The following is a 26,564-nucleotide window of genomic DNA, read 5'->3' as shown; positions in this document are numbered from 1 at the left end:
TTCTCAACACGGGTTGGACGATAACCAGTGAATATCTATCGTTCAGACTGGGGCTGGAGCCACCGACTAACACGGCAGTCAATTCGAGTGAGTGAACAAAGCACCCACGTCGAACCGACCGAATGGTGTCAGAAACTTTGAAACACAGAGCTTTTAGGGTTTTTCATGTAAACTTTGGAAAGCAAACTTTGATCCAGTAGTCTTTGGACGATACGGCGATAAAACAGAATATAAATTGACAGCTACTAGTAACCGTTAAGTTTTGATTTAAGTAGTGAAGACGCTCTTCAATTAGTGATCTGTTCAATTTTCAAACACATTCGCAATGAAGTATGAGAATTAGGAAAGCAAGCAATTTTTTTCACGAGGGGTATCCAGAAGGGTATCCAGAATCTTCTAAAGACATTTTCGCAAGATTGCGACATAACCAAATTGATGGTGATCAATTTGAAAAAAGAAGATCAAAATCATATTTATCAAATAGAGATAAGGAGTTGGAAGAAATAATCGTTTAAGAAGCTGTTGAAAATAATCCTAATACGTCAATGCGAAATTTGAAAATATCAACAAGCCTATGAAGAATTAACATTAAGAGGATTTCTAAGAATCACAAATTTAAGCCACACAGGACCAGATTTTGAAAGTCGCATGGCTTTTTGCCAGTGGTCCTTGAAAAGTTGTAACCAATTGCGTGATTTCTCGTTAAATTGTATTTGAACAGGATACTTCCCATATATCGTACGCTTTTCTGTTCATCGACGCTGTTTGATTCGCAACTTCCCGAGAATGTTTACGTTGGTGAATTTTTTGTGAAGATGACGAGCTCAGTTTTCGATGTATTCATGTCAATTTTGTTCCTGTACGGCACAATCATCCTGTCGAGGTGAATCTGCAGTTGCTACTCAGCCACCTCGCTCGAGAACGAGTGTGCGTAAATTGCGGTATCGACCGCGAAGATACCGACATTCGTATGAGAGAATATGGGAAAGTCACGCGTGTACAATGAGTGCAATGAGTGCAATCACGAATGAAGGTAACCTGCCGACCATATTTTGGCAACAAACCCTTTCGTCCGTACTTTGTGGAAGGCTTTTCGAATGTCCAGCAGGACCAAAACTGTATCCTCCCCCTGATGGAACGATTGCCCGTGAACAACTCGGATCAATTGCGTGGTCGTGTTTCGTCTACGCTGAACTTGAATCGCTCTTCCGGGATTAGTTCCATCCTCTCCTCCAAGCGAAGAAGTCTACTCAGCAAAACATTATCGACAACCTTCGCAACCGTATTTAGCAGCAAGATCGGGCGATAATCATCAATCGAGTATCTAGCTTTCCCAGCTTCGTAGATAGGTACCACCTCCGCACGCTTTAGACAAATTGAATGATAATGCTGTCTGATTATAGCGTTGGCAATATACACTACCTTCACAATAGCTCTGCAAGGTAAATTGCGGAGTACAAACGCCTCGGTTCCATCAAGCCCTGGAGTTTTGTTTTTCCGTAGACGTTTGATGGTAGTTAGTGAACCACTCTAATAGGGTCTGCTCTGCTATGGCCTAAACAGGTCTTTTCCTGACCATGACGGCAACCCTGATAGCATTCTCGTGCTCGATACAATCTTCGGGTCTCAAACGATGAACCTCGGCAATGTACTCCCCGAACAACTGAGCCTTTTGCTGGTCCGTTACCACGTGTTACTGATTCTTCTGTATGGTAGGTATGGCTTCGAAGCGGTTATTCAGCCTCTCATCCATTCTTCACACAGAGTGATCTTCCATACTGAGACTTTTGAGCTTATCCTGCCACCTTCCATTGGTGAACTCGAAGATTCGTTTATTGGCCTCCGCTACAAATCTCAGCATGTGATCCTTGTAGCCATGGTGTCGTCTTCACTGCCACCATGTGCGTTGGTAATTTTCCTCTTTCATGAGTTTAATAATGGCCAGTGAAAAGGATATTCGGAAATTGAGTTATCTGTCGATTCCATGGATGTAAATGTTTTCATTTGTTGAGTATTTCATACTTTTTGAGTTGTCCAAGATAAATTAAATGCATTTTTCCATCTATGTCTATCAATTACAATTATAATTTTTTATGTACTCATTGAATTTTATTGTTTTACTCCTTATTCTCAATTCAAAGAGCTGTCTTTCACATGTTCGAAAGCTGCATGTATATCTATTGAATTTAAACTTATGAACAAGATTGCAATACTGAAGTCGAACCAACAAAATCCTTGCTTAGGTAATGGAAAAGAGTAATGGCTCACAAAACATTCTATTTTCTCTCTCAATGAGAAAATTGAAGAAAAAATCATTGAAAGTAGTTCAATAATATCAGGATAGCAACACTTCTATAATCGAAAAATCAAACTGCTACTTCAAACAGAGGTGACGAAAGAAATGAAAAGAAGGCAGCTTATAATAAAAATTGTGTTTACCGTCATAGATGATGATTACAATTCAATTTCCAATCAAATGTAAGGTGAACAGAGTCATATAAATTGAGGTATTCTATGCTTTTCTGAAGTATTGTATTCATTCATGGATGTTAAACATTAAATTGGATTAAATTGGATAATTCGAAATGAAAAATCAAATTTTTTTTCCAATACTAGAATGAAAAATATATACTCAAAGACCTTGAAGCGTTTTTTCTGTTCGGTCAATTTCTGTTCGGTTAATTTCATTTCAGCGGTTGTAACTGTTTTCAGATTTTGACTCGTGAATTTTGGAATCCAAATTTGTAAAAAGCGAAAATTGGAGAAAATTTCAATAACCACAGCAAGATTTTAAAAAATTGATTCAAGATGATCCTCGCAAAATCAAATCGCATTATCCCAACTGTGACAGACAGATAATTCCATTTACTTGTCCTTTGAGGAGTTTCAGCTTGATTCAATGAAACACTTTCTGTGATGCTATCTACCACAAATTTGAGATATTCCATGGAATGATCGTAAGATATCATTGGTAATATTGCTTTCATCCCACTGACGAAGGCTTTAGACAACGTTCCGAAATAATCTGGCTTCTTCTTGATATTAGGTGCCATTTCACGTTGAATGAGTAAAATACATATTTGTTTCGTTTCTTCGACCGATTCTCTGCAAATGTTGAATCTATAAAAAATAAAAATGGAAGCAACGTTATTAGCTAGTTCCTTTAACCCTTTCGCTACTGAACAGTCTTATATGTCCCAAGAGGTTTTAGTTCTTAAACATTTCACCCTACAGGCCTTTCTCAAATAATATTATAATAGTGATTAATTCATCGTGTCTGGCAGGATGTTTCAAAAAGGATTGCACTACGAAATTAGAAGTCATGTTGATCATGTAGATAGATAATTGTATACCACGAGAAACAGAGACCAGTAATGCTCTATTCACACTTTGATCGTGATTTGCTGTTGAATCTCTCATTATGTATTTAGAGAGGTTCTTTTCTAGTTCCGAGGTCATTTCCTTGAACTTGTTGAGGTTTTTTGTAGAAACTTTTTCATTTCAGCACCTAAATTATTGTTGCTGCATACATCAATCTTCTTTATTTTTTAGTCAGGTTCTAATATGACATATTCTGTCTCTAAGTTATTGATTTCCTCATGGTATTGGTCATTTGCCAGAGTCAGAGAGTCATCTTTCATCTTTCAACAAAACCCTAATTGTACTAACAATTTCAAAAGCAACTGCTTTCGATGCCATTTTCAACTGAATTACATTAAACGGATTTGTAAATTGGATGAATTGAAGTATTTTGTAATGAACAAAAACTATTTCATATCTCAATTGACCGGAGTGTATTCTCAGGAGAGATTAATTTTTTGGAAAGAAGGGTTTTGGCTTTCTACTCCTCTATCTCCATTCACAAAAATGTAGGAATCTCTGAAACAATTTCGAAATAAACTCTATACAAAGATGTGCAATTCATGCAAAGAAGTTACTTTCAGAAAAAAACTGGAAGAAAAAGTCCTCTTGAAACATATATAAACATGAAACATCATATGAACATGAAAATAATATGAAAAGGTTATATTATTTTTAGGAGTGACTAATTTTTTTGTGAAAAAAAATTTTTGGCTTTCTACTACTCCATCATAATACACATGGAGGTTGAATTCCCAAATGTTTTGAATTGCTGTTATTTTCTCATAATTTCAATTCGAACTACATCTCATTTCACAACGCTTGACAAAAATTATCGTCTTCTAAAGTTATTCAATTGAATATACAAACGTACTCATCTCGAATTCCAAGAAGATAACCCATTACTCTCCAAAAGTGAATGAAGCATTTCAATTCATCTCTGCTTGCAAAAATCCCAACCATTTCGTTTCTCATCACCGGAAAACCCATAAATCCAATGATGGCTGCACACATTTCATATTGAGATATAGGGTGACTGAGACGTGATTTACTCTGTTCACTTACTGTATCATGCATTCTCCTTACTTTCTTGATAGATGTCCACAATCTGAAAAATAATCAATGTTACCATCGAGCTTCGATTTACTTCCATGAAAAAGTTGATTTACAGAAAAATAAAGGAAATCGACCAAAATGACAAGAAAAATCATGAATTCTCAAAAAAATTGCATTGATTTCACAGAATGATTTATCGAAATGAAGTCTGTTGACTTTCTACATCACAATTTTCCCGAATAAAAAATTTAAATGAAAACTCTGATCACTTCTACTGAAAAAATTGTTCAGTATCCAAGAAAATTGTTATTTTTATGAAGTACTCGTCTTGGTTTTTCACAGTCTATCTTTAGTCAAGGACTGTCTGCCTGGTACTGACAATGACCAAGAGGTTGAAACAGCAACTGAAGTGAAGCGTTAGACTATATGGTGGAAAAATCCCAAAAATTTCAAAATTTGATGAAGTACTACCACAAGAATAAGTATTAGGGGCCCTAATCTTCAGTCTATATACCTACAATTCTCTTTCCTATCATGCACGCAACATTATCGTGTTGATGATAAACAATTTTATTCGTCATTCAGACTTAGTACTCTCAGACTTTCAGTGCTTTGATTTTTAATCTGTAGTATCTTGAGTATATTTCTTTGAATTATTGTCCAAAACGGATTTCGAATGGAACTGTAGCAAAAAACAAGAAAAGAATTCATTGAAAACAACTTTGATAGTATTCAGATTGGTCCTGTTACACTTTCTAATGAAGTTAAAATTCTAGATTCCTGTATTGACAAAGATATGAGATTTTCCTAACATATCAAGCAAAAGTTTACGAAAAGCCTACAGTAATTTCGACTCGATTTATCAAAATAGACAGTTGTTTAATGAAAGAATTGAAAGTTAACCATGTGACTCTTCAGTGTTTTCCAGAATAAATTAATGCGATGTTATCTATGCTCCTTGTATGAACTCATATTTACCCAAATGATTGGGAAAATATGAGTGATCGAAGGTTTCTCTATTCTGCTTGCTTCTTTTACAAAATGTTCATATACCATAACTTTCCTTATTCGTACAATAAGACCTTTGATTTTGAAGGTACCTACGTTTTGCAGAGAACCAGCAGAAAAACAAAAGCTGACGTAGCTTATCTGTGCAGAAAGCTGAATTCAGTTACAGTTCTGTGTATATGGAAAGTTACTTGCCTCAAATCTTCCAAACTGAAGACGCTGCAGACGTGTCCTATGTTTTAACTACATCTTTCTACACGGTATTAGCTGAATAAGATGTAAGTTTTTCGTCGGATGTCTGCTACACGTCCCTATAAAATCTCATAGTAGAGAACGCTATCACTAACCTATTCTAACAACTTTCAATTCCGTATTTTCAAAAACAACTGAGTAATGGACTGAAATGAGTCTTACTGCGCAGATGGACTGTTATGCTCCAAAACCAATTATAGAGTGTACACGATGTTCGTGAAGTTCAAATTTTCAACAATATTTTCACATAGAATTGAATATTTTCAACACATCATCATCAGAAATATATCATTCCTTCGAACCAATTTCTAACATCGCCTGCGAAATGAGGTTTGACTTCTATTTTTCTCTGCATTTTCAATTGCAATCTGGTAATTATTCGTAGATGAAGAGAAGAGACAAATGCATGAGTGCATTACATTCATGATCTTTTACGCTTTTTCGAATTGCCATACATCTCATAACTCATACCAGGGGTAATGAATGCAACATTTGAACTCTCCTATACACTGCGTCTTTGTAAGAGGACATGTTCCTAGTAAGAAGAGTTTCAATGTTGCATTTAAGACCTCGTCAGTGGCATTGATTGCTGAAACATCTCTATCTGATGTTATACAGGGTGTTTGGTAGCCGGGTGCAAACCTTCAAGAGGGTGATACACTAGCCCATGTAGAACATATTTATACAAACATTTTTATTTTCTAGCGCGTTTTTGATTTTTGAGAGAACTTTTACGATTTTTACTACAAAAACCCAAAATTGGTCAATTGAATGCTAATAACTTCGAATCTTTACAGAAATGTCCGTTTTTTTAAATTTATTTTAGTAGTCTTATATGTCCCCAATCGTAATAAAGTAGTTTGAAGCACCATTGTTATGTACAGAGCATTTAAACTTTACAAAAAAAGAAAGAAAATAAAAAATCTGACCTTTGATGCCAATTAAAAAAATAAATAAAATACATACAGGTGTTCAGACACCTTTCAAAACATGCTTAGTTATTGCTCTTTCGTTTGAGGTATCATTTACAAGCCGATATCATTTTTATGTATGGCAGAGCTGATGGCAACGCATCTCTGGCACGACGTTTGTACCAAGAACGTTACCCGAACCGCAGGTAAATTTATTTCTAATTGTAGCGGTAGTTAAATTTTGCCATTTTCACCTTCAAAAGACGTTAAAAATGAGTTATTTTATTGCAGGGCGCACACACACACGTCCGTGTGTTTTCCAACACATATCGTAGGCTGTCTGAATCTGGTATTCATCATGCTGAACCTGCAGTAAATCCAGGAAGACATAATGTCAATGTTGAGGAGCAAATTCTCGCAGCCTTCGAAGCGGATCCTACCACCAGCATCAGAGTTGTAGCGAGACATTTAAATCTTTCGATATGGAAAGTGTGGTGTACGATGTACAACGAAAAGAAATATCCGTTTCACGGCACGGGTGTGCAAGGCTTGGAGGAAACGGATCCGGCGAGACGGATACGGTTCTGCCGTTTTTTGCTAAACGCAGATATTGACGACGCGTGGTTCTTAAAGTCCATCCTCTGGACTGACGAATCGAAGTTCTCCAGGGAAGGAATTACTAATTTCCACAACCTTCATGAATGGGCTGATAAGGACAGCAATCCAAAATGGAAAACACAGGTAAATTAATGATTTTTATTATTATTATTCTATTACCCATATTCAACACGTGTTTAATCACCTAAATTAACTAATTTTATTGCATTTTTGTTTCAGATTTCTTTCCAAAGACAATTTTCAATAAATGTGTGGGCTGGGGTCATCGGACGCATATTGGTTGGCCCACACATTTTCCCTGACAATTTGAATGGACAAAATCACCTCGAATTCATGATAAACGACTTGCCAATGTTACTCTATGATGCCGAAGTGCCAATATTGGACACGGACAGGCCGATCACATTTCAGCAAGTAGGATGCCCAGCACATTGGGCTGTAAGCGACCGCGAACACCTGAACCGCTGTTTTCCTGGCAACTGGATCGGGAGAGACGGACCCATCCCCTGGCCTGCTAGATCGCCCGACCTGACTCCGTTGGATTTTTTTGTATGGGGTCGGGTGAAAGAACTCGTATACATAACAGAAATCACCACGAGAGAAGAATTACTTCAGCGAATAGAGGCAGCGTTTGAAATTATGAAACAGGAAATGCAAATGAAAGTAACCACAACTGAAGTACGAAATCGTTGTAGAAAGTGTATACGCAATGGTGGAGGACATTTTGAACACCAACAATAAATTTTTACAGTACAAAACATTTTTTTCTTCAATTCCACAAAAATCCATATTTACGACCTTTAACTGGTTCAGGTACCCTAATTAAAAAAGTTCAAAACTTAGCTAGGTAAATGATACCTCAAACGAAAGAGCAATAACTGAGCATGTTTTTAAAGGTGTCTGAACACCTGTATGTATTTTATTAATTTTTTTAATTGGCATCAAAGGTCAGATTTTTTATTTTCTTTCTTTTTTTGTAAAGTTTGAATGCTCTGTACATAACTTTTTTGGACATAATGGTGCTTCAAACTACTTTTGTACGATTGGGGACACATAAGACTACTAAAATAAATTTTGAAAACCAGACATTTCTGTTAAGATTCGAAGTTATTAGCATTTAATTGACCAATTTTGGGTTTTTGTACTAAAAATCGTAAAAGTTCCCTTAAAAATCAAAAACGCGCTAGAAAATGAAAATGTTCGTAAGAATATGTTCTACATGGGCTAGTGTATCACCCCCTTAAAGGTTTGCACCAAGCTACCAAACACCCTGTATATTTGGAAAATGACTTTTGCTAAAACTAAAAAAAACATGATCTTACTTTGAACCAGGTTGAAAATCCGATTCATACCAACTGCACATGTGCATGATAGTAGCTGCATACCTCTTATATGCTGTTACTGGTGTGCTTGATTTATTGGTCATCACCAATACTTTGGCAAACGGCTGTGCAAATCCTGACAACAATGCCAGAAAACAGCCAAGAAAAATTCCTACAGTATTCTTATGGTAGAAATCCTGGCCTCTGTAAATGAATAAAGGTCCATTCAGTTCATAGAATACAAAAATTGACAATTTTATTGATTCATCGAATGAATTATTCGACAAAGCAGTGACATTAAACTGCCTATTTTATCTATAAACCTCATTACAAAATCAATAGTATTACTTTATCGGTATAACTCAGTGTTTCTCAAACTTTTCGGATTCTCGGCTTCATGTTTTTTGAAGGTTATCGCGGCGCCCTGAACGTAAAGACTACACTAGATTTTCAATTAATGAAAGTAGGTAGGTGGCTGTCTGAACTGATTGCATTTTGCAATTACCGATATTATCATATTATCAGAGGATATTTATTAATAGGTACCGACGTATTATCTTTACTCTCAGTTATCTATGTTGTGAAACGTTGTACCTTGAGACTCACCTGTGGCCCACGGAGCCCCAGTGAAGGCACACTTTGAGAAACACTGATGTAAATGTAAGCATTTTCGATCACACCCCGTAAATTGATGAAAAACTCCTGGAAGATATTTTTTCTATCTGACAATATGGAGTTATTCCCCGAAGTGTTCATCAGTGGCCTTACTTTTGGAATATATCATAGTAGTTTTCTGAATATATTACTGTGCGCTACTAAAGCCATTTCATTGAAATCCTCAAAACGATTTTTGAAGTTATTCTCCAGGGTAGAAATGATTTCTACATGATATTTGTTGTCATAGGGTTCTAATGGATTTTGAGATATTTTTTCTGAAAGAATAGGAAAATGTTTGGCATCGCTGTTGATTAGGTTTTGTTCTCAAAACTCCAGCTTTTTGATGAATACTTTTATACCAGAAATCATTTCCGCTAGTTCTTTGTTTCTCCCCTGAAGCTGCAAATTAATTTCGTTTAATTTCTCTGTAATGTCCACGAGAAAACCAAAATCTCTAAGCCATATTGAATTTTCTAGTTCCGGAGTCGGTTCATCGCGTTGTTTGAAAAATTGAACTATGCCAGATAGGATTAAAACGTTTCAGCACCCGTCCTTTACTTAACCATCGGACTTCAGAGTGAAGGAGTAGGTCCCCGTATTGACAGTCAACTTCATCGGCCAAGGTTCTGAATAATCTTCTTTGTAACGCTTGAGCTCTAATCTTGTTCACAATTTTTACCACCAGTTTCATAACGTTGTTTAGTTTCAGGAAATTTCCACATGATGCTTGCTGATGGATAATGCAGTGGTAACAGAGAAATTGCGGAAAAGTTCCATCTTTACGACATAATGCCACCAGACCCTTATCACAACCCACCATAGCTGGAGCGCCATCGGTTGTCAAGCCTACCATTTTCGATATTGGAATTTTCTCGGAAGAAATAATATTTTTCAAATAAAAAAACAACTCATGTCCAGTAGTGTGTCCTTTCAGTGGAATGAACTTCAATAGATCTTCTTTAATCGTAAAATCACTAAAAACCATCCTGACGAACACCGCCATCTGGGCAGTGTCAACGACATCTGTTGATTCATCCAGTTGAAATGAAAAATAAACACAGTTATCTAAGTTAGTTCTTAACTGTGAAAAAATATCATTGCTCATTACTTCTACACGTCTCATCACTGTATTAGCAGAAAGTTGGATAGATTTTATAGCTGAAACTATCTCGTCTTTATTTCTAAAGTTGGCAAATAACGAATCAGCAGCTTCTAAAAACGCCTGTTTTATCATTTCCCCGTCTTCATAAGGTTTATTTTTTTGTACAATTATCTGGGACACACGGTACGATGCTTCAGTTGCAGCCTTATTTTTGTCGACTGTTCTTAAAAATATTGATTGTTGTCCATTTATCTGCTTTTTCAACTGTTTCAGTTTCTCCTTTCTGGCGGCAGAATGTAGTGGGAATGATTTTTCAAAATTAGAATGTACAGTTTTATGATGTCTCTCAATATTTCCTTTTTTAGCAACGGAGACCGAAGTATCACATAACAAACACACATTTTTATCTTCAACTTCTGTAAAAAAGTATTGTTCTTCCCATTCCCAATGAAAGTGGTATGTCTTTACCTTCTTACAACTGCTTGCCATAATATTATTTTTGTTGTTCCCTACTAACCCAACCGCTGGACGTCGGTAACGCGTTCAGTTTTAAACTAAGCGCAATGTCGCCGCGCCGTGCGTATTTATCATGTTCAAAGCAATCCCCATCGTTCTCGAACACTAACGCGCTGGTCCGGCTGGTCGGTTCTAGCCGATTCTAGCTTGATGGCGTCAGCGGCAGATCGCTCACCGCAACGTTGCCGCTGTTTATGTTTAATATTATGACAATTAGATTTTTCTGTGGAATTTTCGGAAGCTTCTCTGCTTTTTGCAGTTTGTATTTTTTAAATTAAAATCGTTGTGAGAGCTACCAGAATTGCCTCCGTCAGATACCGGTAGCTCGCGATCGACAGGTTGGCGACCACTGCTCTAATTGTACTCTCAATTTTAGGATGAAACTAACAATGGAAATACAAAATAAGTTGCTGATGCCAAACATATAGTAGTTGAGAAGAAGAACAAAAACAGTAATAAATCAAGAATTCAATCAATACTCGTTGAAAAGTTTCGTTGAGAGACTGCTTGACATGAATAGAGTCACATTACAACATCAAAGACAATCTTGAAAATAAACGTCATTACATGAATAGTAATTTTCTGATGGAATGAATACTTTTATATAATTGTAAAACAAATTTCGGATGAAAAAGTGAAAGAGAAAACGGATGTAATCAGTGACATGTCTTTCTTATTTACATAGTGGGCCCAGTTAGAACCTTGTAAAGGAAAACTCCTGTTTTCAAGCTAGATTTTAAGAAAATTGATGACTGTTTCTGAGGGTAAAATTTTATGAAAAACTCATGCACATTTTCTAAAATTCGCTTTAACTTTTTTTACCGTCAAAACTTTCTTGTTTCTATGAAAACATTTCCAAAGAATTTTACGAAGAATTCAGTGAACTGACACACTCGTTTTTCCAAATGAGATATCAATAGTTATTGATGGAAAACTATTTTTCAGTGAGACACCCTATATATTCCTGCATATTTCGATAGAGCTCAAAATCACCTCTCCAAAAATATAGCACACTTGATGTTTTGCTAAAGTCGTCTTTGAAATACAGAACTTTCAAGTATTCCCATTGAAACTTTGAAACGCACACTATGACCAAGAAGGCTTTGGATGAAGCGACGATGGAACAGAATGCAAATCTTTTCCTGTAGCTATAAAATTTTGATTTGAGCAGTCAAGATGCTCTTCAATAAGTTGTTTTTGTTCAATTTTCAAACACATTCTCAATGAAGTATAAGCATTATGAAAAATGTAATATGATATTTGAATCACGAGAGGTATTCGGAGGGGAAACAACCTTTCAAATTCATTTTCGCAAGATTAAGACACAACCTAATTGATGGTGATGAATTTGAAAAGAAAATGCCAAAGTTATATGAATCAAATAGGTATAAGGAGTTGGAAGGAATGGTCGTTTAGGGAGCTGTTGAAAAACCCCAAAACGTCATCGCAAAATTTGAAAATATCTACAGGCCTACCAGAACTAACGTAAGGAGGATTTTGAAAGAACACAAATGAAATGGAAATGAAAAAACCTAAAAGTTCTGTATTTCATAGATTACTCTAGCAAAACATCAAGTGTGATATATTTTTAGAAAAGTAATTTCAAGCTCAATTGAAATATGCAGGAATATATATGATGTCTCATCGAAAAAATAGTTTTCCATCAATAACTACTGATATCTCACCTGAAAAAATTAAGTTTTTTTGCAATTGAATTCTACGTAAAAAAGTGCTTTGGGAATGTTTCCATAGAAACAAGACATTTTTGACAGGAACACTTTTCGAAAATGCAAATTTTCAAAATATACTCTGCAACTCAGAAACGATGATAGATATGGATATGCGGTTTTCACCATTGAGTTTGTCATAAAATTTGACCCTCATGCACAGCTATCAATTTTCATCTATCTCGTTTAAAAACAGGAGTTTCCCTTCAAAAGTGTCTAATTTGGCCCACTCTGTACAACGACTATCAAGAAGGATCATATTAAATGAATCTATGATATCATCGGCCTCTGTTCCTAATCCAATTATACAACCGCGACAGTTTCAAGAAAGTTGAATCATCAAACGTGAGTAGGAACTATCGGAATTTTGAGTATATCGGTATGTACAAGAATGAAACACAACAATAAGGAATTAGCAAGTCAATAGTATTAAATATATATAAGAGATGATAATTACTGTATCTCATAAATGTTTCCATTTTGATCACATGCTGTTTCGAAGTATGAAAATTGGATTTGAATACTTTTTAATTTTATGATTATGAAATTTGATTTGTGAATGAGTGTAGTCAAAAATTCTTTTGTCAAGTAATCACTATAAATCTATGAAATATATTGAGAGACTTGAAAAAATGAAAATTGTTATTTTCAGAATCACTGTCGTGAAACGACCTATAGTAAATACTGAATAGAGAAGATTCTTACTTTTTGAACATTTCTTCATTGTAGAAAGTGGGCAAGTCCTTGTGGTTGCCGAAATATTCAGTTCTTTCGTCATGATGACACCTATGACCCTCTGTTATAAGGTGTTCAACGAATTTTTCAGCCGAAGAAACTGGGAAAACAAAATAGTCATTCATGTATGAAGTAAACAAGCAGATTGTTAAAGTTCTGAGGACATGAATATTTATTAATAACAACGGTTCAAACAGTTATAGTAGTCCGTTATTGAAATACGAAATGAACTCCTGAGACTACAGTATTCAAAGACTTGTTCGAATCACAGGTATCTCACTCAGAGCAATTAACGAAGAACCAAGTTTCTCTGAATAAAATGAATAAAATACATTCTTATGATGAACGGCTTCATAGAAAATGAAAGATAATAATGATGTGGATAATGTTCTGAAAGCTGGAAAATAATTCGAATTGTCATAGTTAGCACTATTAGCAGTCATCACACCACCCTCCCGAACAATCTACAGTATTGATAGAATAAAAAATAATGAAATTGTTGGCGTAGTGTCTACATATTTACTCAGGTTACGCTGCGCCCAACGATTTCATTATTTTTTATTTGATCAATACTGTATATTGCTAGCGAGAGTGGTGTGATGACTGCTACCTAGGACTTTTCAATTTTTCCAATCTATCAGTACATCATCTACTTCATTATTATTTTTTTCAATGAAACGTTCAACATAAAACATTTTTTTAATAATATTATTTTCAAGTTTTCAGTTTTTGATTTTGTAACTTTTCTCATTCTGTTTAGTTTATTTAGTGCCTCAGTAGTACAAGGTTTATTTTCCGACAATCTGTTGCAATCTACATTCGAGGTCGATAAAACTGAGGCCAAACAATTTCTGCAATGTAGTCGATAGCACTGTTTACCAATTTTGCCGATACGTCAATATTGGACCGCAACATTCCGCGATAGTTGTGAAATAATACGTAATCCGCCATTTCGCAGCTGCAGCCATCTTGAATTTCCATCTTTTTCAAAGTGTACCACTATTCTACTAGTCAAGCCCTGTTATTTGACACCCAAATTGAGGTAGTTGTGAAAAAAATGTAATTCGCCATTTTGTAGCTGCGGTCATCTTGGATTTACAATGATAAAGAATTGATTGAATTGTGTTGATGAATTGGTTGAGGCTCTCGCGACCGAGATTTTCAGTGTTACTATCTTTATTCAGGTTTGAAGACCGTCGTAGTTTGGAACTGCATCATAACGTTTTGCCAGCACGAGTGCCTCGCTTCTTCAGAGGTTTATTCATCTTGATGATTCACCGACGACTGGTGATTTCTAGTTCATAGGCTGTATTTATGTTGACTCAGGTAGTCCGCCTCTCTTGTTGATGCGTTGCTATTGGCCGAAGTGTCATATCTGTTAATGACGTAATATTGCATTGCGCTATTGCCACTTCAGCATTTTTTAGTATGAGATTCCAAATACAGTTGAGCGTCAACGCCTCCTCTTTTCTGTTGCAGTTTTCCGTATGTTTATGAATTTCTATGGCTTCCCGTTCAAGCCGACTGAAGTATCCATGATCAGGGGCAAGTAGTTTCACATCTTCGAACAGTATTGTGTGATCTTCAGTAAACGCGTGTTCCACTACTGCCGATTTGTCTATTTGACCTAATATACAGTTTTTCCGATGTTCATTTAGCCTTGTACCCATGGATCTTTTGGTGGTACCGATATAAACTTTTCATCAGGTGCATGGTATACGATATATGCCTGCAGCTGATAGTGGATCTCTTTTGTCTTCCGCAGATCTAAGTCTTTCTTGTATTTTCTTGGTAGGCTTGAACACTGTTTTTATTTTATGCTTCCCTACATTTTTTCCGATTATGTTTGTAACCCTAGGGATGTATGGTAGAAATGTACGTGCACCCGTTTGAGTTTCCTTTCTATTTTGACTTCTGGAAGTCTTCAGCAACTCGTGTTGGTGAAATGTTAGGATGCAGTTCCAAACTACGACGGCCTTCAAATTCGAATGAAGATAGTAACACTTCAATTGTATTGCCATCAAAACTGAATGTGAGTACAAAATATCAGATCAATCAATCAACAGAAAAGAGGTTAAACTTTCACTAAATTCGACCCAAACAAATTAATAAATGAACAAACAAACAGGGCAAACTAAAAAAACCATTTGAAAACAAAAATCGGCATGTTTCGAAAACGTTCGGTAATATTGTACATTCAATTCATGATCAATTCATGGTTTACTTTCTGGGCGCATTGTATGAAATGCATCTCAACTAAAACTTCCAAAACTAAAACTCTCCGGAACCAAAGAACACATTTCAATTCCACAAACGATATTCCATAGAATTTTGTTTTTAATATCAACAACTTCCAAATGCGGTTTATTTCATAAGACATGAGGCATGCATAAGGCATGAAATAGTTCAGATCATTAATGGGATCAACTAACCGTATTGTTCAAAGTTTTGTTCTCAAAAATGGTGATTCATGCCATTTCATAATGAAATATCAATATTTTAAAAGTTCAGCAAAAAAATAATTTCGATTTTTGAATTTCATGAAAACGGTTCATTTTCTCGAAAAGTTCCGATTAGAACATGTTGATGAATTGGTGTTGAGAATATTCTCTATCAATTTAAAAAACCTAATAGTCAGCAACTGCTTAAAATTTTTCAAAACATATTTCTTGAATTCCTAAAAATTCTAAATCGTTTCAAATGACCAAAATTGTTCTATATTCAATTTCAGATTGAATATACAAATTGTCTCATATATGTATAATCGAATCAAATCAAAATATATACTTTATTGCATCTTATTGACTAAGTTCAAGAAATACAATGTAGATATAGAAAAAGTTACAAAAAAGTATAAATTTGGATAAAAAAAAACCCAAAAATGTATGAACGTAAAAAATATCAAGAAGTTTATAGAATGTATACACAAAACATCACCATATATAAAGTGATAGTACAAAGAATAAATTGTCAATTTATTGTTGAAAGGATTTGCTAAAATACCCTTCCAAACTATAATAGGGTCTATCAACACGTAGGTTCTTCACCGTCTTTTTAAAATAAATGTTGCTCAGATCTGCAGATCTCATTTCTAATGGTAAGTGATTGAACAACCTACTATCATTATAGTATATGGAATCCTTGATTAAATCCGAAGTTGGGATGGAAAGTCTGAAGGTATAATTGGTATAACGAGTAGCATAAGGAGTAGAGGCAAAGTTGAACTTCAATTTATGTTTATAAATGAAGCAAACCGTCTCTAGGATAAAAAATGCGATGACTGTTGAAATTTCACTTGCAGTGAACAAGTTCCTGCACGATTCTCTGAGTTTTACTTCACATAGAAATCTTATTGCTATAATGACGTCATCACGAAAGTATATGTTTGGCACTATTTTCATCTATTCACAGATGTCATGACTTTAATATCATTCAATGATCGATATTCACTAAAGACAATGTTCAACAGATATTTCTATGAATAAATCCAACAAGTGTCCAGCAGTTATCAACATCTTTCTGATATACTCGCCAATAGGAACTTTTTTGAAATTCAAAGAATGAGTTACGTACCTTGGTCATTTTCTGCAACTTCCTCAACATTCATGTTCAATAAGATTATATCACTCACGGATTTCAACCAAAAGAAAAACCATCTAACTATATGTATCTGAGTTTTCGACGGAGTTGACTCAATTGGTGTTTTCAGTAATTATCAAAACTATTTCATAACACACATCAGAATCTGAAAAAAAAAACAAAACAATGACGAATCTGTTTATGAAGAAGCCATGAAAGAATATCTCACACTTGAGATTAAAGTTATCCTCCCTAATAGAAATGAATCCCTCATAACCTGTTAACATTACTTAATGAAAACAATTTGAAATTTTTCAGTAACTGGGTTTGAAATTGTTTTCCTTTATTCTGTTGTCATTACGTGAATTTCACGAAATGGCAACCCAAAATTTTTACATCGAAAGTACACTGTAGATTTGTTCGAAGAATTTTGAAATTCAAGATTAGGTAGATAGTAACATATGTTTTGATAAAAAAACAAAAATAAGTTTTATATACATGATATGTGAATGTGAACGTAGAGGTGAACGCAAAGATAAACGCAAACGTAAAGGTGGAGGTAAAGGTGAAGGTGAAGGTAAAAGTAAAGGTGAAGGTAAAGGTAAACGTGAAGGTGAACATACGTAAACGTGAACGTAAACGTTAACGTGTAGGTAAAGTTAAATGTAAACGTAAATGTGAATACAGACCTGAAACGAAAATTCACTCAAGTCCAAGTGTGGGCTCCTATTGGAATACATTTTTCAGTTATTGAATTTCAATCACATTTTCGAAACAGCAACGTGGAAAAGTTCATATATTTTGAGATATTGCCAAATTTATGGTGAAAATAAATTTTTGAACAGTACTACCTACGAATTTATGTCAAGTTTTTGAAGTTGATGTACGTCTCCAAGTTCTATATACAAATAATTTTCATCTGCATCAGTGAGACATTGCTGATGTAGAGGAAGCTGAATATGTTAAATCTGTATGTCCGTATTGAAGAAAGGTTGATAATAAAATACAATGAATGAAACATCGCATTGAAAGTTGGTTGATACCAAATCATGAAAAACAAAAAACAATACAGAAAGTTCTTTAACACCACATCTTTTGAAATAGAGTCCGTAGAAAGAACAATTAAAATCCGATAATTTCAGTTTTTGCGAAAATCTCAAAAGCGATCATTGATAGACATATTATGAATGACAATTTACTATTCCTCCAGGTAAAAACTTTCGTATAATTCAATTAACTTGTAGGTGAGTCTTATAATTTTCAGGAAAATAATATTATTGGATCAGTTGAATGAATATCTGAATAAAAACTACACAAGACGCGAATGAAGATGTGACCATAAAATTTTATATAATTCGAGGTCAAGATTACTAAAACAGGTTGAAGTGTATACTAAAATGCATGATTGCAATTTCTGAAAAGTCATCTTACCAATTTTGTAGACACAATGGTAGCCGTTATTTGGTTAACAGAATATTTACAGATATGGCACCATAGACAACATATTTCATTGTATCATTGTGTCCGACTAGAGCTATAATTATTTTTGTAGCTCTTCAATGAAATAACTGGCTGGAAAATGTAATTCAAATAACTTATTGGAAATGAACCGCACTTGACTACCATAAAAAGACATTTAAAAAACTGTAGACCTGTAGAACATCGAATTATATGAATATAAATAAACAGCACACAACGAAACTCAGTTTCACCTCATTCTACGAGAATTGTAAACACATTTCAGATATGTTATATATTCCAGCTAAGATACAACAGATATGAATATGTCAAGTGATGTCAACAAAAAATAAAGTGGAAATATTCAACAAAAACATCAATAATCACGATATAATGCAATAATGCACTGTCATATATCGAGTATATGAAGTGATCGGATGATTGTTGTTCAAATACATCAAAAGTATTCCTTCATTTGTGTTCGTTCTGTTGGAACAGTTATTTGAGTATTTTGTTGTTACAGAAAGATTTTGAGTCTCTACTTCTCCATCTTTATACTGTAACATTCCATTTTTCTACTTCTCATTTTAAATTGTTTGGGACAAAATCTGAACACTAATCTAATCTGCCACTTTTCGATTTTATATTGTAACATACCTATTATTCAAATTTTTATTTAATACTTTTCCAGACCTGGGATTCTCTGAGCAGTCTACTGAACAGTCTACTACAACAAATAAATCATATTCAGAATGTTTACATTAATTTTAAGTTCATATTACTTATTTTGATTATTTTCATTCATGTTAGGATTGAGTATACAGATACAGGTCAACAAGGACTCCTCTTCTTTGGTTCAGTCATAGAGTTCATTTCCATAGTATACTGTAGAGTGAGAGGTGAGGTGAGGAGATATTCACGTTTAGTGATGCCATACTTAAGATCGGTGGGCTTTGCGTATATGAATAATGTAACAGGTGGCAGAATTGCAGAACTCTGAACCGATACCGATTCTATGTGTGAAGGGTGGAATTTTGAAAGGGTCTTTTCTGTACCCAGCTTCGTATAGAGAACACGTAGTGATAATTTAAATACGATTTTTGAAAATTATCCGTCAGAATAACTTCCAAGTTATGAATTCTGACAGACTCGTAAAATTGCAAAATCATAAAAAGCATTCATACGATCATAAGAAATATAAAAACCAATAAAAGTATAGGAATCACCTATAGCATAAAATCATGAATAAATTGAATAAATTGGAAATAACGAGAAGATCATCTTCGTGTCTGGCTGAGGTGGTTATTGCTAGATACTGCTGGAGTCACGGATCTCACGAATCAGAGGAGTTTATTTGGAGGAATGTAAAGCGATAACTTTGGGTTTTTTATGGAGTTGTGAGGTTCAGTGTATCCAACCCTAGGGTAAGACCCTGTAGGTACTTTGTTATATTTGCTATTGAAGTCACCATTGATGAAAGTGGAGAAATTCAGAACATTGACACCCTGATTTCTCTATTCAATGACCATTTATATTCAATACTGAATACAATTTTTTGTCAATCAATCCATTTTAAGGTTGGGATACGAAAACCGTCTGAAGTATTCCTTGTTTTATTTGTATTTTTTAAGTGTTTTCTATCTCAATTCAATTAAGTTGGTCTACAGTAACATTATTTCTTGAAACTTTTCTGGATTGTATTCAAATGAGAGCTTCCATTTTGTACAGCTTTCTTGCTGTAGATAAAGAAACGAGTAGGGTAAGGTTATGACTCAAAAAATTTAAAAATCCTCCGAAGGAAAGAGATAAGTAGCTAATTCCAAAATAGATTATTTACAAAGAGGTATGGATCATTCAAAGGGGTACCTGTCAAACACAAACTGGGAAAAATCATTTATTCTTTTCTAAAAATATAATCCTACCGATTGGAACAAGAGTATTGGAATACCAGAAAGAATTGAAAGCCACAGACCGGAGGAAACCAGATCCAGATGCTAATTATAGATAAAAAATAAATTCATGGTTCTAATTTAAAGCGACACAAAGAATAATGAGGATTATTTTTATTAGGATTTCATAATGCACATTGTGATGTGTATGTGGATATTAATATATTATTGAATACTTCTTTGTACAAAAGTCAATATCTTTTAGAATGATTGGGTTGACAGTCACGAATCTAAATCTGCTCGGAAAAAATGTGGTAGAAGACAACGAATTCAGATTACCACTTTATTTTCCTACTGAACATATTGTGTTCGTCATGACAACCAAATGAAAAGGAAAGAAATGCAAAGTTAATCGGTAGAGAAAAACAAAGATTGCAGTCAGAAAGGCACTAAGACACATCTTCGTTAATAATAGCCAGATCATCAGGCACGGTGCGCTCAATGAAAGGAAAGGAATGCAGGCTGCATCGACAGAGAAAAAACAAAGGACCAGGACCAGTTTACTTATAAGACCAACTTCAACGCAGGATGGCAGATGGGGGCAGTTTACAGGAAAATTTGAAATTTTTGAGTTCAAATAATATTTTATTGTGAGATTTTCACTGACAGTTCACAAAATCGCAACAAGTGTTCATACTGGAATGAGTATGAGCACACCTGGTGAAATTGAACTTTTCAGTGGAAATCTCCCAATGAAGCATCACTACATCAAGTTTCAGCCAATTTCATCATTTTTTTTAAGTACTTCAATAAGTCAACAAAATAAATGAAAATATAATGTGCAAATAATAAACATCCTAGTCAAAGCAATATATTATAAACGAAGAGATACGGCTGAGATACCTTCTTCAAGAATATAAAAATTGTAATGGAGAATTTTAAACATGTGTGAAAAGGGCAAATTTTTTGCCCCGATAGGTAAATGCCTGAATTCAAATAATTTTTCACAAAGAAAAATGTTCGATTCATCAGTAACTTGTCGAATTCAATAATTTTGCCTATAAAAAAACAACTGAGAAATTATACAATATTCATGTTAACATTTTGGAGGCTAAAATCTGCCCCTATCTTCAAAAGTGGACGAAATTCAAGTTCATACGCCGTTTTTCCTTTGTTGATTGTTTTTATTTCTCAACTTCTCCGACATAAGTCGAAGGAGATTTCAAATGTGAGATGTCAATGTTGTTGATTGATGAAACATTCGATGTAGTACAAGTTGTTCTATGATATCAGTTTGTTGCTATTTCGCCACTATTCATCTACTTCTTCCAGACGGGTATGCAAGTACGATCCATTTCTAAAGAGCTGTTCGAAATTCACTCCTCTCCAGATATGATGAATTATTCTCGTCTTATTCCATTCAACTCCATGTTCACCATCTGATTATTAGTGTGAAGAGTGTCATGTTTCCTTCGATTACGAGAAAATGCATTGATGCAACGGTACTTGCTTTGTACCTCATGAGCCAAATTTATGTGTTTTTCGCAAATATTGTGATGCTTGCATCACAAAAAATTTGTAGAAACTGTGGTGTTTTTCTTCAAATTCTCAGGTTCAACAACCCCATCTCTCCATTCGTTCACTATATGTTGACCATAATAAAAAAATTCAAAACTACCATAGTCATCGCCCACAATGGAAAAGGCTTTGACCATCAATTGATTCTGAATCATATTTCAACCTTTGCGGACCCAATTCTTTTTCTCATCATGCCATCATATCATTGACCGTCGAAAATGTTGAATTTTTGGATTCTTTCAATTATTTCCCAATGACTTTGGCAACATTTTCGAAATATTTTGGATTTCCAGAATTGAGAAGGAGCTTCCTTCCAATCCTTTCAATCGAGTGGAAAATCAGAATCGCAAGAGTCCCATTTTTTCTCATGAATTCTATTTTTCCATTCTATGTCCATTCACGAAAGCCGTAACAATGGTCTAAACACAGGGAATTTCGGAAATTTCCTCAAACCAAATACCATTGGCATTCTTTTCAAGAGTGGTTACAGACAATGTGATAATCAGTCTGTGACAGCCAACCATTGGTTGCTTCGGGAGGAAAACAGCGAAAATAAAAATTCAACAGATATGTCTTTCTTCTGATGCACTTATTAGCAATTTCAAATTTGATGATTGCTGTTTTGAAACCAACCAGGTTTTCGAATTTCAAGCTTATTTTTCATCACGGGTCATATATTTCTGGAATATCCTTTGTATGTAAATTATATTCTCCAACCCTGTATCTTCAACACAATGTTTTTTTGTTACTATAAACCCTCGTTCACATTTTTTATCACAGTATATTTTCCCTGTATGATATGTTTTTCGTCATTTTGCTGTTTCGGTTATATTATACAGGGTGTCCCTGGACTTCCTCTTTTCCTCTCGGGAATGTATAGATGGGGTCAAAATATCACCAGTACTTCATATAACTTTTTTTCCTAAAAGTCTTCGTAACCAAGTTACGGGCCCTCGAAGTTACAAAATGAAAAATGTTTTTCTTTGATAACTTTTCAAGTGAATATTCAAAATCATCCAAATTTTGGTAATTGACTAAACAAATGAATTCCGTCGATGAGCTTTCATGCAGGAGTCAGTTGTTTTGCTACAAAGTCAGGAACGGACTACCCCCGATGGTCCACACCCCAAAACTTTGAAATGACAGATATTTTTCAATATTTTTCAACAAAATAAGGTAACTTGGACAATTTTATGAATAAAAGTACTCGTGTGTAAAGTCGATCGGAGCAACGAGTCTTGATAAAAATGTAGTTTCACTCGACGACATCAAACCCGCTCGTCCACCATTATTTGAAATGAATAATTATCAAAGCAGAAATAATAATGATAACGTTAATTCAACAACATTTATAACAGGAATAATACAAAGTATGCTAAAATGAAGTCGTAAACAAAAAGTACAGTACCTATATGGAAGTTTAAGTCACAATTGTGATAGCAGATATTTTTTCAAAAGAAATATCAAGTTCTGTAGATTCGTGGTGTTTTTAAACTAACAAGCTACTCTACTATGAAATATCGAATTCATTCCATATTTTGTATGTACATAATACGTGTGGAATAATCACGTTTCGTGTTGATCAGTTATCTGAATCTCATGAAACTCAACATTCGAATGTTTCAAATTCTTCTTCACAGCTAAACTGTTGAGGAGTTTCACTGATAATTTCTCCACCCATTTCACATCCAGAAGGTACATGCCATGACACCTCAAGATTTTCCAGCACGACTGGAATATGCCAATTGGTTCATGGATAGGCAAAGAGAGGATATGACTTTTATTAATCGAGTTTTATTCACTGATGAAGCAGGTTTCAGTAGAGATGGAGTTATCAACTCTCATAATCTCCATATATGGGCCTAAGAAAATCCCCATGGGATATTGCAAACCAAACACCAACGGAAATTCAACGTGAATGTTTGGGCTGGTATCATAGGAAACCATCTTATAGGACCATTCGTTCTACAGGACCGATTGAATGGAGAACATTATTTGGGGTTCATTCAGAACGATTTGAATGGACTTTTGGAACATGTTCCATTGCAAACCCGAAGAGATATGTGATTTATGCATGATGGCGCTCCTCCTCATTTTAGTTTGATTGTGCGTGACCATCTGAACCATATTTTCCACAATAGATGGATTGGTAGAGGTGGGCCATATTCATGGCCATCGCGGTCTCCGGATTTAAATCCATCGGATTTCTTTCTGTGGGGGCATCTAAAAAGCCTTGTTTACGCTTCACCCATTCACACAAGAGATGCATTGTTGAATAGAATAACATTACATTGTGAAGCCATACGAAATGACCCTGGAATGCTATTTCAAGTACAGAGAGGGTGTCTTCGCAGACTAAGAAAATGTATAGAGAGAGAAGGTGGTCATATCGAGCATTTTCTGTAGCGGATTTTTCATTTCTGTTTGCTCTTGAGGCTCTTGAGTTTCGTTAGTTAAACGTGTTTGCATTATAAAAATTCGTTATGAACATTTTACCTATCATTTCCATTTTCCTTAGAAACTAATATTTTCGAATAATGGTAGACATCTCAGGATAAATGTTGTTGAATTAACGTTATCATTATTATTTCTGCTTTGATAATTATTCATTTCAAATAATGGTGGACGAGCGGGTTTGATGTCGTCGAGTGAAACTACATTTTTATCAAGACTCGTTGCTCCGATCGACTTTCCACACGAGTACTTTTATTCATAAAATTGTCCAAGTAACCTTAATTTGTTGAGAAATATTGAAAAATATCTGTCATTTCAAAGTTTTGGGGTGTGGACCATCGGGGGTAGTCCGTTCCTGAGTTTGTAGCAAAACAACTGACTCCTGCATGAAAGCTCATCGACGGAATTCATTTGTTTAGTCAATTACCAAAATTTGGATGATTTTGAATATTCACTTGAAAAGTTATCAAAGAAAAACATTTTTCATTTTGTAACTTTGAGGGCCCGTAACTTGGTTACGAAGACTTTTAGGAAAAAAAGTTATATGAAGTACTGGTGATATTTTGACCCCATCTATACATTCCCGAGAGGAAAAGAGGAAGTCCAGGGACACCCTGTATATTATCTGTGTTTATATTAAGGTAAGTCCGGGGTACATGGCTATATGGGAGAGATGGCCTATCAAATTATTTCGAAGACTCATTAACTAGATGTCACTGTTTAGCGTTCAGTTTGCTGTGCATTGTGCGTGAGAGCAACGGTACGGCAAAATATTTAGCGGAAAAAAATAGCTGTTTCGAGAAGACTTTTTCTTTCAATTTGTGTCTGAAAGTTACTTCCTCGCATGATCTACACATCTCCGTATAGGATTATATTTTGAAACTGGTTGCTTCCTTCCTTACTTTGGAAGATTCCCACACATTTTGTATCGAGAGAAGTGAAATTCCAAAACCTTTGATTTCCAAAAAATTAACCTTTCTAAAAATATACCCTTTGCAATACAATACCAACCTAAATTTTCTACAATAACAACAGCATCATTAGGATTTGGTATTTCCTCTTCTTCAATTCCTTTGGAGATCACAGAGTATTTTTTTGGTGTGAAATGTTGGTTGACTGGCATATGTCACTCTCTCTGTCACTCTCACTCTGAAAACTATTGACTTAATGATTGGTTTCTGGTTAGTGGCGGCAGCACTATATATATCTATAAGCTTCATCCAATACACTTGAATATATCTAAAATGAGGTCATTCCAATCGTAAAATAAGGGAAAAATGTTTTTTTATTCGAGGTTGTGAAGAAATCAATTCAAAATGAATAATTTAACAAAATTACCTAATAACCTAATAACCGAACTATGAAAACCAAACAGAAATCAAATTTCTGATTTCCAACTTACATATATTTCCATACAATCAAGCGCAACTGCTTTCACTAAATGAAATTACAAAAAACTTACTTTTTACAGTCTGAAGATTGATGTAGGTACAAAAACACAATAACTGTCTGAACTTACCGAGTACCCACGTTATTCCTTTTTCATAATGATAATATCCTACAATCTTCAGCTATTATTACTCCCGACAAAATAATTGAAATTGCTGTCTTATCATAACTGATAACAAAATGAATACTGATGGTAAGTTACAATTCCATATTCATCAACGTCAAAAATTTAATAGAATTCAATATACATCATTTTCATTCAAGCCGTTTTCTGACTTGAAATTGTGTAACCATTTTCTTCACATAATAATTTTCCAATCATAAATTAATGAAGCTCCTTGTTTTCCACGAACCTTATAATTGAATCTCTCTAGGAGTTCAGCCGTACCCCTCTTTCGAATTTTGTGACAACTGAACTACATTTAGTGCATATTTTTTGGAAAATAACGTCTTCAGTCATCTGTACACATACTGACACTTTATATATTTCACTATTCTCTACAGTTTTCAATCATACCACAAGAATCGTCAAATATTGTAGAAAGGAAATAAAAAATTGAATAGAACTGGCCGATACCATACTTGAACTTATCAATATGGCACGGAAAACAAAACATTGCTGTATATTTTCTAAACATTATAGCGCCCTTTCAGTCGATGGACAATTGGGCGTCTCTTATATTCAGCATTACGTATATATGATAGCCTTTAGAGCAGTGGTCGCCAACCTCTTCAATGTGTTGAGCTACTTTGTTAATTTTGGAATAAACAGCGAGCTACCCACTCGGAAGCCACGTTACGCAACGTCAATGAAATAATCCACAGCTAATTTATCATTATATGTATTTATTTTACTATTTAACTGGTAATACATAATACATAGGTAGGTACTA

General features: G+C 34.7%; 1 protein-coding gene across 3 annotated transcripts; it reads right to left on the bottom strand.

Annotated features, from left to right (window-relative positions):
• Window positions 1-2,417: 2,417 nt before the first annotated feature.
• On the bottom strand, window positions 2,418-25,372 carry LOC111510283 (uncharacterized). 3 transcript variants are annotated; one of them, XM_074181152.1, is made up of 6 exons: window positions 25,234-25,372; window positions 16,838-17,009; window positions 13,235-13,364; window positions 8,528-8,731; window positions 4,235-4,468; window positions 2,418-3,120 (listed from the first exon to the last, which is right to left on the bottom strand). In XM_074181152.1, exons 2-6 carry the CDS (start codon window positions 16,869-16,871, stop codon window positions 2,709-2,711), a joined length of 1,014 nt encoding a protein of 337 aa, XP_074037253.1. In that variant the 5' UTR covers window positions 16,872-17,009; window positions 25,234-25,372; the 3' UTR covers window positions 2,418-2,708. The 3 variants fall into 3 exon arrangements, with proteins under 3 accessions (XP_074037253.1, XP_074037254.1, XP_074037252.1); XM_074181153.1 differs by lacking the exon at window positions 25,234-25,372 and adding an exon at window positions 18,275-18,579 and having other exon boundaries at window positions 8,591-8,731; XM_074181151.1 differs by lacking the exon at window positions 25,234-25,372 and adding an exon at window positions 18,275-18,576.
• Between the last annotated feature and the right edge of the window lie 1,192 nt (window positions 25,373-26,564).

Source organism: Leptinotarsa decemlineata, unplaced genomic scaffold (genome assembly GCF_025532065.1).
Source record: "Leptinotarsa decemlineata unplaced genomic scaffold, Ldec_3_MD MMD2_tig00026307_RagTag_RagTag, whole genome shotgun sequence".
Classification (NCBI taxonomy): Eukaryota; Metazoa; Arthropoda; class Insecta; order Coleoptera; family Chrysomelidae; genus Leptinotarsa; species Leptinotarsa decemlineata.
Note: the sequence above shows the minus strand (reverse complement) of the source record. Positions and strands in the feature narration are given on the sequence as shown.